The following is a 13,835-nucleotide window of genomic DNA, read 5'->3' as shown; positions in this document are numbered from 1 at the left end:
CTGGCGACCTGTCCAGGGTGTACCCCGCCTCTCGCCCATAGACTGCTGGAAATAGGCACCAGGTTCCCCGTGACCCACTATGGAATAAGCGGTAGAAAATGACTGACTGACTATATCTTAAATATTTAGATATCTGAAACTAAGATCTAACTAGTGCAAATTCAGTTCAAATCAGTTTTCTTTATAAAGCACCAATTTACAACACATGTCATCTCAAGGCACTTTACTAAGTCAATCGAATCATCCAGATTTCAAGTCAGGTTCATACATTCCAATTAATCGTAACTATTGAACAGTTCAGTCAGATTTAGTTATTTATTCAAATTGGATAAAAAGTTTTTCTATCTAAGGAAACCCAGCAGATTGCATCCAGTCAGTGACTTGCAGCATTCACTCCTCCTGGATGAGCATGTAGAGACAGTGGACAGTCACTGGTGTTGACTTTGCAGCAATCCCTCATACTGAGCATGCATGTAGCGACAGTGGAGAGGAAAAACTCCCTTTTAACAGGAAGAAACCTCCAGCAGAACCAGAACCAGGCTCAGTGTGAGCGGCCATCTGCCACGACCAACTGGGGGTTTGAGAGAACAGAGCAGAGACACAAAGAGAACAAAGAAGCACTGATCCAGGAGTACTTTCTATGGGAAGGAAAAGTAAATGTTAATGGATGTAGCTCCTTTAGTCGTTTCATCTAGAAAGAAAGAACAGATAAACTCTGATCCAGTTTTCAAGGTTAGAGTCTGAAAGAGAGAACATAGAGTTAGTTACAGTAGAAGCTCAGTCAGTAGCCATGTCTAGGAGAGAGAAAGGGTTAAACACTAAAAGACAGGGCCATGTGGATCATCTGTAGAAGGTGAGCATTAAGTTGTTGCCAGCAGAAGCTCAGACGATTCCCCTCTCCAGAAAGGTGTCACAGATACAGGGGTTGGACAATGAAACTGAAACACTTGTCATTTTAGTGTGGGAGGTTTCATGGCTAAATTGGACCAGCCTGGTAGCCAGTCTTCATTGATTACACATTGCACCAGTAAGAGCAGAGTGTGAAGGTTCAATTAGCAGGGTAAGAACACAGTTTTGCTCAAAATATTGAAATGCACACAACATTATTGGTGACATACCAGAGTTCCAAAGAGGACAAATTGTTGATGCACGTCTTGCTGGCGCATCTGTGACCAAGACAGCAAGTCTTTGTGATGTATCAAGAGCCACGGTATCCAGGGTAATGTCAGCATACCACCAAGAAGGACGAACCACATCCAGCAGGATTAACTGTGGATGCAAGAGGAAGCTGTCTGAAAGGGATGTTTGGGTGCTAACCTGGATTGTATCCAAAAAACATAAAACCACGGCTGCCCAAATCACGGCAGAATTAAATATGCACCTCAACTCTCCTGTTTCCACCAGAACTGTCCGTTGGGAGCTCCACAGGGTCAATATACACGGCCGGGCTGCTATAGCCAAACCTTTGGTCACTCATGCCAATGCCAAACGTCGGTTTCAATGGTGCAAGGAGCACAAATCTTGGGCTGTGGACAATGTGAAACATGTATTGTTCTCTGATGAGTCCACCTTTACTGTTTTCCCCACATCCGGGAGAGTTACGGTGTGGAGAAGCCCCAAAGAAGCGTACCACCCAGACTGTTGCATGCCCAGAGTGAAGCATGGGGGTGGATCAGTGATGGTTTGGGCTGCCATATCATGGCATTCCCTTGGCCCAATACTTGTGCTAGATGGGCGTGTCACTGCCAAGGACTACCGAACCATTCTTGAGGACCATGTGGATCCAATGGTTCAAACATTGTATCCTGAAGGTGGTGCCGTGTATCAGGATGACAATGCACCAATACACACAGCAAGACTGGTGAAAGATTGGTTTGATGAACATGAAAGTGAAGTTGAACATCTCCCATGGCCTGCACAGTCACCAGATCTAAATATTATTGAGCCACTTTGGGGTGTTTTGGAGGAGCGAGTCAGGAAACGTTTTCCTCCACTGGTATCACGTAGTGACCTGGTCACTATCCTGCAAGAAGAATGGCTTAAAATCACTCTGACCACTGTGCAGGACTTGTATATGTCATTCCCAAGACGAATTGACGCTGTATTGGCTGCAAAAGGACGCCCTACACCATACTAATAAATTATTGTGGTCTAAAACCAGGTGTTTCAGTTTCATTGTCCAACCCCTGTAGATACAGAGTCAGGCCAGGTGTAGCTTCTAGGAAGAGAAAAGAGAGAACATAAAGTTAGAAGCTGAAATAACAGCAAATAATGCAAAATTGGAGAGTAGTATGAGAATGTAGCAGAGAGAGTGAAAGTGATAATTATGTCCTCCAGCAGCCTAAGCCTATAGCAGCATAACTACAGAGATAGCTCAGGATAAACTAAGCCACTCTAACTATAAGCTTTATCAAAAAGGAACGTTTTAAGCCTAGCCTTAAAAGTAGACAGGGTGTCTGCCTCATGGACTAAAACTGGGAGCTGGTTCCACAGGAGAGGAGCCTGATAACTTCTACAGTTATTTCCAATGTTGTCTCACTTGCTGAGGATGAAGTAATCATCTTCAGGAGTATGTCAAAGATTTTATTTTTAATAGAATCAATTTTATTTAAGAAGAATCCCATAAAGTCATGGCTGCTAAGAGCTAAGGGAATGGATGGCTCAACAGAGCTATGACTCTGTGTAAGTTTAGCAACTGTACTAAAGAGAAACCTAGGATTATTCTTGTTCTCTTCTATTAATGATGAGAAATAAGCTGTTCTAGCTTGGTGAAGTGTCTTTTTATACAATTCAGATATCTAAACATATAACTTTGACTAGTCATAATTCAGTTGGAGATATCTTGAATTTTAATTATGGATGCGTGACCCTTCAACTGACGAATCCAGTGACGTCATTTCAGATATCTTGAAAGGCATTTTGATCCATCAAAACACGATTTAAGATATCTAGAATGGTTCTTCTTGATAGTCCGAATGTAAATGCAGATATCTTAAATTGACATTCCTGGTAGTCTAAATGTCGTTCAAGTGTCAACACTCATTTTTAGATATCCAGAGGATGGTCAGAAGAAGCTGATTTTATGTTAAAAGGGCTTGCCATACTTAGTGATCATGGAGGAAAAACTCCGAGTCATGGTGACGAGACAACGCAGTTATTCATGCTGTTAATCACTGAGCTGGAGGTTCGTCATCATGCAAAGACAAAACACGTATCAACAGCTGGAGCAACTGCATAGAACCTGTACCACATCTAAGAAACCCGTAGAACTCTGGAGACTGTAAATAGTTAGAATAATAAAGGTTTTATAACTCCACAGAGAAGCTATTCTTTAAAAAAGTTCAATTAAGACTCTGCTCCACTTGGCCCTATTTCCATTACTGTTCATGTCCATAAACAAATATTACTGTATTGGAAAATATTATATAATCACAACTTCTCAACTCTACAATAATTTGGAATAATAGATACATTCTACACTGGAACAAATTCTTATTTTTCAAGGACTGGTTTGAAAGAAATATTTGGTCTTTAATCCATTGAATGAATGATGGTGTTTTGTTGGAATATCAAAGTTTTTGCGACAAATGCAATTTTAACCGTCCTATCTTGGACTTTTATTGTTTGCTTAATGCACTTCCAACAATTTCATTCTTTGACCAAAAACATAATGACTTACCATATTATACAACCAGTAACCCCAGTTATCAATCCAGGGGGTCCAGTTTTTTAGACAAAAAATGCAACATCTTTATCAGAAAGTGTTTAACTGTCCATTTATTTCCTGGGCGATGAAATAATAATAACCTAAGTATATTTGATAAAGATTCAATCACTAAACTAAGATCCATATAGCTCCTAAAGTAAAAGAAACACACTTCAAAATCATGACTGACATTTATCCATCTAAAGATTTACTTAGAAGACGTTTTAATATAAACGACACTTTCACGTTTTGCGAAAAATTATATTGAAACAACCGATCATGTATTTTTTCTTTGTGCAATTGTTCAAATGTTTTGTAGGGATTTACACACATGGTTGTTCAGTAAATTTCCATCATTGCCTATTTTTCTTTCCAGAGATGACATAATCTTTGGTCTATTTCTGAAAAACAAAGATGAACTCTGTATCACTGTTATCCTGACCTGTTTGGCTAAATTCTTTATTCATAGAATAAAATATAGAAATGTCCCCCTAACATCACACATTTCAACAGTGACCTTAACTTGTATGTGAATTCTTTAAAACTTATCAAAAGACCCAAAGTTCAAACACTTTCTTTTCTTCCAAGCAATGTTTTCCATGACTAATTTCCCCCTTGCACTATTCCATTATTTCATGTTATTTTATTTTTTTCTGTTCGTCTTTAAAATGTAAAGCTGTGATTTTGTGGCGACTGTTATGTTTCAGTAAAAAGAGAAACAGGATCAGATCACGATTCAGCTGCAAAACTGAAGTTATCCAGAAACAGATGTGATCCTGATGTTTTTCTTTGTGCTCCTGGTGGTCAGATTGGAAATCTGGAAAAACGTTTACATTTTCCATGAACCTTATCCTCCAAGCACTGATCCAGAAAACTTCCCATCACTCAACAATTATTCCAATGCAGTTTCTCTGCTGAGCATCAAGGACTGTTCTTTCAGTCTGTTCATCAGATCCAAAACCCGGTTCTGTCTCTATCAGAGCAGCACCTCATGACGTGAAATGGGCGGGGCCTGAAGCCATCTGACCAATCAGTCAAACAGCAGCTGTTCCTCATTAATATTTATTTCAAATACAACTCAGAACAAAACACAATATTCAGTCTGTCATCATTAAAATGCAGATCTGAACTTCAAAGAAAAACATTTTCAATGTTTCATCAACAAAAATGCTGCTGACGATGTCACAGAGGACAGCCAATAACAGCACTGCCAGCTGATGATGTCACATGGTGTCAGATGTAAAGAGGGTGGTATTGGCGAGGGGTGAGCCTCTTCCTGCAGGTAGGACAGGTGTGTGATGATGTCACAGCGTCTCTCAGACACTGGCTGCAGAACACATGACCACACTTGGTGGAGACAACCAATCGCCCACTGTCCACGATCTGTGAAGAAATCAAGAGCCAATCAGAATGCAGGACTGGTGTTTTGAAGCTGCCACACCTGATGATCCGAAGCATAGGCAGAAAATATTGGTCATAAGCAGGAACCTTTTCAACCCGACTCGTTTTTGTCGCGATCCTCAAGTTTAAAAGAAAAAATACAACAGAATCTGTTCTTCATAAATATATTGAGTTTACATGATCTCTGATATTCCATATTCCAGGAACAAGAAAGGAAGGAACCGTCGTTTGTTAGATTAAAAAGAAAACAGTAACACGGTGGGGATGTGAGGTGGGACCAGGGGTTCTGTAGAACCCCTGCACAAACAATGAAACATGAACGCAGAACGCTGCAGCACATCATATTTTAACGGGCATCAGAGACAGAAACTCACCTCGGAGTACAGATCCAAACAGATGGGACAATTGATGAGACCCGGAGTGAACCTGAAACACAGGCACAAACTGAAGGGTTCTACTGGGTTCTGCTGATAGAGTCATAACATCTCAACAGGGGTCAGCAATCAGAGTAATACATGTGTAAGTGTGGATCTGTCTAATTCCTGGATTTGTCAGTTTTATTTCTAAAGAAAGTTTTAAAATCAACAAAGTGCTTCAGAAGGTCATTAAAACCAATAAAACAAAATATGTTTGGCTAAAACAAGATGAATCTGCAACATTACATTCCTGATGGGACTCAGATTAAAAACCAACAGTGAGACTTTTATTTGAGTCAAGAGGCTGCAGGAGCGTCATCCCCTGCCTGTTACAGCAGGGATCGGCCTATAACCTGGGTGTCTGACTGCAGGGATCGGCCTATAACCTGGGTGTCTGACTGCATGGATCGGCCTATAACCTGGGTGTCTAACTGCAGGGATCGGCCTATAACCTGGGTGTCCGACTGCATGGATCGGCCTATAACCTGGGTGTCCGACTGCAGGGATCGGCCTATAACCTGGGTGTCCGACTGCAGGGATCGGCCTATAACCTGGGTGTCCGACTGCAGGGATCGGCCTATAACCTGGGTGTCCGACTGCATGGATCGGCCTATAACCTGGGTGTCCGACTGCATGGATCGGCCTATAACCTGGGTGTCTCACTGCAGGGATCGGCCTATAACCTGGGTGTCTGACTGCAGGGATCGGCCTATAACCTGGGTGTCTGACTGCATGGATCGGCCTATAACCTGGGTGTCTGACTGCAGGGATCGGCCTATAACCTGGGTGTCCGACTGCATGGATCGGCCTATAACCTGGGTGTCCGACTGCATGGATCGGCCTATAACCTGGGTGTCTGACTGCATGGATCGGCCTATAACCTGGGTGTCTGACTGCATGGATCGGCCTATAACCTGGGTGTCCGACTGCATGGATCGGCCTATAACCTGGGTGTCCGACTGCATGGATCGGCCTATAACCTGGGTGTCCGACTGCATGGATCGGCCTATAACCTGGGTGTCTAACTGCAGGGATCGGCCTATAACCTGGGTGTCCGACTGCATGGATCGGCCTATAACCTGGGTGTCCGACTGCATGGATCGGCCTATAACCTGGGTGTCCGACTGCATGGATCGGCCTATAACCTGGGTGTCCGACTGCATGGATCGGCGTATAACCTGTGTGTCCGACTGCATGGATCGGCCTATAACCTGGGTGTCCGACTGCATGGATCGGCCTATAACCTGGGTGTCTGACTGCATGGATCGGCCTATAACCTGGGTGTCCGACTGCATGGATCGGCCTATAACCTGGGTGTCTGACTGCAGGGATCGGCCTATAACCTGGGTGTCTGACTGCATGGATCGGCCTATAACCTGGGTGTCTGACTGCATGGATCGGCCTATAACCTGGGTGTCCGACTGCATGGATCGGCCTATAACCTGGGTGTCTGACTGCAGGGATCGGCCTATAACCTGGGTGTCTGACTGCATGGATCGGCCTATAACCTGGGTGTCCGACTGCATGGATCGGCCTATAACCTGGGTGTCCGACTGCAGGGATCGGCCTATAACCTGGGTGTCCGACTGCAGGGATCGGCCTATAACCTGGGTGTCTCACTGCATGGATCGGCCTATAACCTGGGTGTCTGACTGCATGGATCGGCCTATAACCTGGGTGTCTGACTGCAGGGATCGGCCTATAACCTGGGTGTCTGACTGCAGGGATCGGCCTATAACCTGGGTGTCTGTCATCTATCATTTGGATGACTGTCAGCAAGAAGTTGTTACCTAGATGAGTGTCAGAAGTAATCAGTGAACTGTAAATTATATATCAGTAGGGATCAATGTAATACCTGGATGTCTGTACAGAAGACGTAATGGCAGCATCAATGCCAGTGGACATGTCTCCTTCTTCATCGCTGCTGAGCACATAGCTGGAGGAGACAATGTCGTTCAGAGGTCCTGATGGAAGACAGTCACAGAAAGGCAGAAACTCTTCATTGAGGGTCCAATACGGGACCAAAGACACATCTTCATTCTGCAGGTCAAAGTTTTACCTTCATCCACCAGCTGGAGCGAGGCAGCAGGAGAAAGAGAAGCAGAATTATTTCACTTTCACACGCAGCCTCCTGTTAGTTAGTTAGTTTGTTGTTACCAGCACAGAATCGTTGTTGGTCGTCAGGTCAACCACAGCAGCTTCTGATCCTTCACAGGTCAGGTCCACCACTTCTTCCACACCTGAACATAGCAGAACAACGTAAGACAAAACAGTCAAAATTCTGCAGAACCATGTGAAAAAAAATCAGCAAGTCCAGATTCACAGAGTGATGGCTCTAGACCAGCTTTGGCTCCATACAGATGGATAAATTGATCTCTGACTGTGGGCAGATGGTACTGACCATCCTCGGTCGACACGTCGATAGGCTCTGTGGGGGGGGCAGGGTTGCTAGCGTTCGCTGTCCTGCGGGACAAGGGCCGACTATTGGCTGTTCTCCTGGTCTTGGTTCTGGAGACCAGAGAATTTCCTGTGGGCCTCCTTTTCCTCTGAGCCTGAAACACAAGACATGATGTCAGCAGAGCTTCGGTCAGTCAGGGTTCAAGAACAATCAGTGATCACCTCCGGTCAGTCTTATTGATCGTCTTTAAACACTTTGTCAGGTGGTTTCAGATCAAACTGATGACTCACCGAGCTGCTCATGTCCCGGCAGCAGCTGGAGACAACGAGGACACCCTTAGGACGCTTTGAAGACTCTCCAGGGATGCTCTGAGAACAAGGAGGTCCGCTTGAGCTCCCTGGGTTCACTCCAACTCCTGGATCCAGGTGATCTACAGATGTACACTGTGTGAACACATGAAACAGATTTCTGACTGGTTCTGGTCTGGATGTTCAGTTCTGTTTCCATCACTGAAGCAGAATATGAAGGACTGCGGTGGACCATAAACTGGAATCTGAACCTGAATGGACTGGATGGGATGAAGTAGGAATTGGATCTGAGGAAACAGGATCTTCAGAGATCATAAACCAGATCAGGAGCAATAATCAATCAATATCTACAGAGTTCTGTGCAGAAGTTTTAAGCCAGCCCTCCTTCCTGTCATCTTTCGTGATCAGGATCAGAGGTTCTTAACAACCTGCTTGAAACTCCAGAGTTTTTCTCTGGAGTTTCAGAACCGGATCTGTTTCTATGCCTGCTGCTCTGCGTCTCTGATGAATCTGAGTGTTGTGCAACAAGAACAGATGAAGGAGTGAATTCATGCAAACAGCAAACTGGTCACACATATAGAGAATAAACTTCTCTCTAGATACCAGAATTTATTAATAAATAAAGTTGGGCGTGGCGACCCATGTACAGAGGCTACAGTCCTCAACCCAGCCGTCATGGGTTCTAGTACCTGTTATGGACATATGGTTCTGTGGCCTTTTCTAATCATCTCTTTGCTGCCTTCATTAAATATCTCTGCCCTCTTTGCTGATCTGCAGCACCGCTCACTGCTACAGCTGACCCAACATAACTGTTGATATCAGATAAGATGCAACACATAGTCAAAGATAAACTGATACAAGAGGATGACCTTTAGGAAGGTTAAGAACAGGCGTAGATAAAAGCAGGACTCATGATCCTGCAGGACCCTAAGATGGGCTAAGGGGGGCCCGGTACCGAAGGTGAATGTCACTGTATCTGTTCAACAGTGTACTCTGTACTCTGATCATTGTGGCATTAAATCTTGATTTTATACTGAACCATTTCTCATTATTTCACCAGGTAAATACTTTGCTGGTTTTACTGGTTGGTCTTGGAACTGGAGAGAAACGGACCCAGTGGTGCACCGGGAGGAAAGAGAGTAAGAACTCCTATTTTACAACATACCGCCTGTTGAACTTTGCTACTCTATCCACCCCATTTCCTGTCGGCGACCTTACAAAATAAAGGCCCCTAGTGCCACAAAAAATATTCTAGTTAACTCCTAGTTAAAATACTTCAGTCAACAAACTCTAACTAGACCATTTGTAAATGATAAAATTATATTGGGTTTGGGTTTGACCCGTTTCAGCCATTGTGGTCCTTAAGACAAACTTTATGTCAAGGAGTGGTTTAATCACTGATGGTCCGGTAATGTGAAGCTGGTCTGTTTGATCATGTTTTCCAATCTCCTCACTAATCTGCATGAAACCACCATTAGTTCTGCAGAGTTTCTGAGCAGTCGTAACGCACCGCCAGCACTAATTCACACATTCATCATATTTAAGGTACACTAGAACTACAAATGGCTGCTAATGGTAGGACTACTTTCTCCTTTGTTGATAACAAACTTTGGTTCTGAACAAATTATAAACCAGCTGATCACACATAAAATCAGCTGTTCAGAGACACAAACATTTCCCCCAAAACACTCTAGAACAAACCACCATGAAACAGCGGGTTTGGTTCTGATATTTACTGACGGTCCTTCAGAGAACCAGCGTCTACAGGAGGAGGGAGCAGACAGAGAGCAGCTGCCCGTAATCAGTCTGCCTTCATCGGGTCAAACGGGAGGAAAACCTGCTGAATCCATGGAGTTAGAAGATCCAACATCCAACCTAAAACTAACTTCACTGCGTTCTGAAGTCTGCGGTTCTGGAATTTAAAGTCCTGGTCCTCGTTATTGCCATGGCTGAGACAAGAACTTCCTCATAAAGCCCAAAATGTTAACTTCAGGGACACTTTGGAGCTTCACCATCCAGCAGCATCTCTCCTCTCTGCTTGTCCTGCCCCCCCCCCCTCATCACACCAGAACCTCTGAGCCTTATTCTATAAGTTCTGGCTGGGCTCTGGTCCAGATAATTAACCCAGTGGGTCATTTCATCCATGAAAAAACCTTTAGAAGACATTCTTGAAATATACAATAATACAAACATTATTGGTATTTAGTTTATGTTTTTATTTTCTATTTATTTATTTTTTATCGTTTCAGGCGGATAATTTTACTGTGACTATGTCACGCAGTAACAGTAATAGCTGCACGGCAACCTGGCGGCAGGACTTCAAGCCAGAACCCAACAGGTTCTGTTCTGAATAGAGAGAGACTGAGTGGAACGGAGCCGATCTGCCTAACTAGAGCCAATGGAAAAGGAGCCCTGATAATCTCCTGGTGAAGTCAAAGGTCAACATCCCTTGGACTCTAGAGAAAACAGAGCTACTACTCTGGTCTAATCTGCTCCAACGATGGTAACACAGACTGGACTGGAAACACAACAGTGAATAATCTACAAGAAGGTACAGAGCAGAATGTACTTTGTTTGCAGCAAGATGTTCAAGATCTTCAGTAGGTCTGTTGTGGTACAGTGGGACCTCTTCAGTCATTATCTGCTGGGGTAGCAGAACCAGTGACTCCAAAAAACTCAACACACTGATAAAGGCTGGTTCTGTTCTGGGGACTCCTCTAGAACCTCTGGAGATCATTGTAGAAAGACGGATTCTTCATAAAATGAAGAACATTATGGAGAACCCTGAGCATCCTCTTCATCAGACTGTCCTACAACAACAGAGTGTCTTCAGTCAGAGGCTTCTTCAGATCTGCTGTAAGACGGACCTCTACAGGAGATCCTTCCTGCCCACAGCCATCAGCATCTACAACGTCTCTTTGAAGAAACCTTCATGATATGAGCTACAACAACATTTAATTTACCTTTGGGATTAATAAAGTATTTTTGAATTGTTTGCCCTGGTGAACTAAATTTTCCAACCCCCAGCCTGTATACCAATCACCTAGGAACCTTACAGTAAGAAAATTAAATCCACTAGTTCTCTGTTCTGATCCAATCCACTCTGGAGTGGATCAATAATGAATAATGCTGCTCAGAACGGACTTAAGTTGGTTCAAACTGTGGTTAAAAGTTAGTCATCAAGAGTGTCACTGTAAACAACATCTGAGCTGATTTACGACATGTTGTGCTGCAAAGCTGATCCTGGAGGACGGATTTAGAAAAGCCCGGATCCAATCACTGAATCAGTTTTCTTACTGAAAAATGTTTGAGAGAAACAGATCAAATAGTGAAAATCTTAAGTTCACATTCAGCACAATAATGTTTTTATTTTTGTATGAATAATTTATGAAACAATCCAGTAGTCATAATCAATGAATTAGAATATTACTGAAAAGTTCATGTATTTCACTAACTCAAGTAAAACACATTATATAGACTATTTACACACACTCTCATGTTTTAAAGCCTGTATTTCTGTTAATTATGATGATTTCTCACTTACAGCTAATAAAAACAAGACATTTCAGATTAGAATATTACATCAGAACAATAAAAAACATTTTAATGCAGAAATGACTTAGTGAAAAGTATTTTTAATACCTGCTTAAAGGTTGTTAGTTTAGAAAGGTACTTTTAATCTGACAAACGAGCCTCATTGGAACGCATATTCTAGTTGATTAAATATGACTTTATATTCATGTGGTAAATTAAAAACGAGCAGTTTCCCGTTGGTCGGTCCGGACCAGCTCTTGGTGACAGAGTGTACTGGTGGTACTGGTGGTGAACCCTGAATCTGATGATGGGATCACTGGAACCACTGAGTCAAAGAGGAGGAAACACTGACACTCACTGGGTTAGTAAAGAAAAGAAAACATGTTCAGAAAGAGAAAGTATGAGATGACATTTCACTGCATCTCATTTAGTCTTTTCTCTAAAAGGCGCACAGAAATATCCGCCTTTAACTCCAACATGTTTCCTTATTTCTTTTGTATTGGACGGCTAAACCCATTTCCCTTCCTTATTTCCGAAGAGAAAACATTTCTCTCAAACTCCTTGACGATAATTAATCGTTTTGTCCTTCCTGGAAGGTTCGGCTCTTCCCAGTACCACCACAGCCACTCCTAACCAGTCCAGATCTCTGGAGCTTTCCTTAATAGATTCTTCATCTTAAGGAATGTCAGAACTTGCTTTTACATTTATGTCTAAAAGTTCGACATAAATTCTCAACATTTAAGACTAAAAGTCCGCTCTAAGAGGTTTGATAAATATGGGCCCAGATCTGAACGGGTAGCCGGCAGGTGGCACCCGGCTCCCGACCCGGACCCTCGGGCAGATGGTTGCTGCGCATGCGTCAGAGGAGCTCAGGTTTGCCTCAGAACCATTTCCGTCACAACACCAGCAGTTAGCCGTTAGCATTAATGACTCACCACTCGCAGCGACTCCAGGTGTGTTCCCGGGGGTTCACTATCACCTGGAGACAGAAACTCCTCAGACTGGATTCACTGCAGTCGGACTGGCGTCGGTTCTGACCTCTAGAACTGAACTGAACCGAACTCCGTTACGTTTCCGTCGATGATCTGATTCCGACGTTAAGTTCTTCTTATTCGTGTTGTTTATTGGCGGTTAGGAAACAACTTATTGGTGCATTACCGCCACCACCTGGTAGGGGTGTGAACTGTTCCTATGTGAGATTAATCCTAGTAGCTTTTCCTTCCCGAGTCGTTGTGAAATAAGTCAACAAAGCCTAGTTTTATTTTCATTTAATTGAGGTTTTGAATTAGTTGATTTCTCTGATCCTGATAATTCTGACAATGAAAGAAACCTGTTTTATTGTCTCATCTTCCCCTCTGTCACATTTCCTGCCTGGTGTTTCCCTTTTATAAATAAGGTGTTTAGTCCAGTATGCCCAAGTCTGAGTCATGACATAATTGTCTCCTCTCTCTTGTCCCGGAACTGTTCTTCTCATCTTTCCTATTTTCCTTTTGGATTTTAATAATCTAAATTCTAGTTTTCTTCAGGATTCTGAAACTGTAAACTATATGTCATGTTTGTAAAGCAGCAGCTCAGTAACAGTGCCAAAGCAGTTTTTCTTGATTAAGAACTTTATTTTAGTGTAATTATCATCAGATTAAATGGAGAAGAGGTTGTGGCTCACAAGCAGTATCTGTTGCCTTTATCAGAAATAAAAAACCTCCACCCAATTGTTTAAACTTTGGATCAAGTACCACCAACCACCCGGATCTGTCATGATCCAGATCAGTCCTCTGTTATGGAAAATTTTGTATTTACCAAAGAATGAAGTCAATGATTTTCACCCAACCAGCTTTTTAATAACAGTTTTACAGCATCAGATGTGTATTCAGGAGCCCTGCTAAAACCTTTCTAACAACACAGTGGTCCTAGTTAGGTAGACACTGTTTATTTAAGTAAACCTCGCTGGCAAACCTCAAAAAACAGTTTTACATCCTTTAAACCAATGTTTCAGAACCAGAACCTGGTTGTAGTTTGGTTCAGAGTAATTTTCCACCTCTGTGAATTTATGTTCTTTATGAAATCATCAAATA

General features: G+C 42.8%; 1 protein-coding gene across 2 annotated transcripts; it reads right to left on the bottom strand.

The window, feature by feature from the left end:
* Positions 1–4,752: 4,752 nt before the first annotated feature.
* Positions 4,753–12,893, bottom strand: rnf4 (ring finger protein 4). 2 transcript variants are annotated; one of them, XM_047354634.1, is made up of 8 exons: positions 12,699–12,893; positions 8,212–8,364; positions 7,925–8,075; positions 7,681–7,763; positions 7,583–7,595; positions 7,379–7,487; positions 5,482–5,533; positions 4,753–5,089 (listed from the first exon to the last, which is right to left on the bottom strand). In XM_047354634.1, exons 2-8 carry the CDS (start codon positions 8,221–8,223, stop codon positions 4,940–4,942), a joined length of 570 nt encoding a protein of 189 aa, XP_047210590.1. In that variant the 5' UTR covers positions 8,224–8,364; positions 12,699–12,893; the 3' UTR covers positions 4,753–4,939. The 2 variants fall into 2 exon arrangements, with proteins under 2 accessions (XP_047210590.1, XP_047210591.1); XM_047354635.1 differs by having other exon boundaries at positions 8,212–8,351.
* Positions 12,894–13,835: the final 942 nt, after the last annotated feature.

This window comes from Girardinichthys multiradiatus, chromosome 23 (assembly GCF_021462225.1).
Source record: "Girardinichthys multiradiatus isolate DD_20200921_A chromosome 23, DD_fGirMul_XY1, whole genome shotgun sequence".
Taxonomy (NCBI): domain Eukaryota; kingdom Metazoa; phylum Chordata; class Actinopteri; order Cyprinodontiformes; family Goodeidae; genus Girardinichthys; species Girardinichthys multiradiatus.
This window is presented reverse-complemented; position numbering and strand designations above follow the sequence as displayed.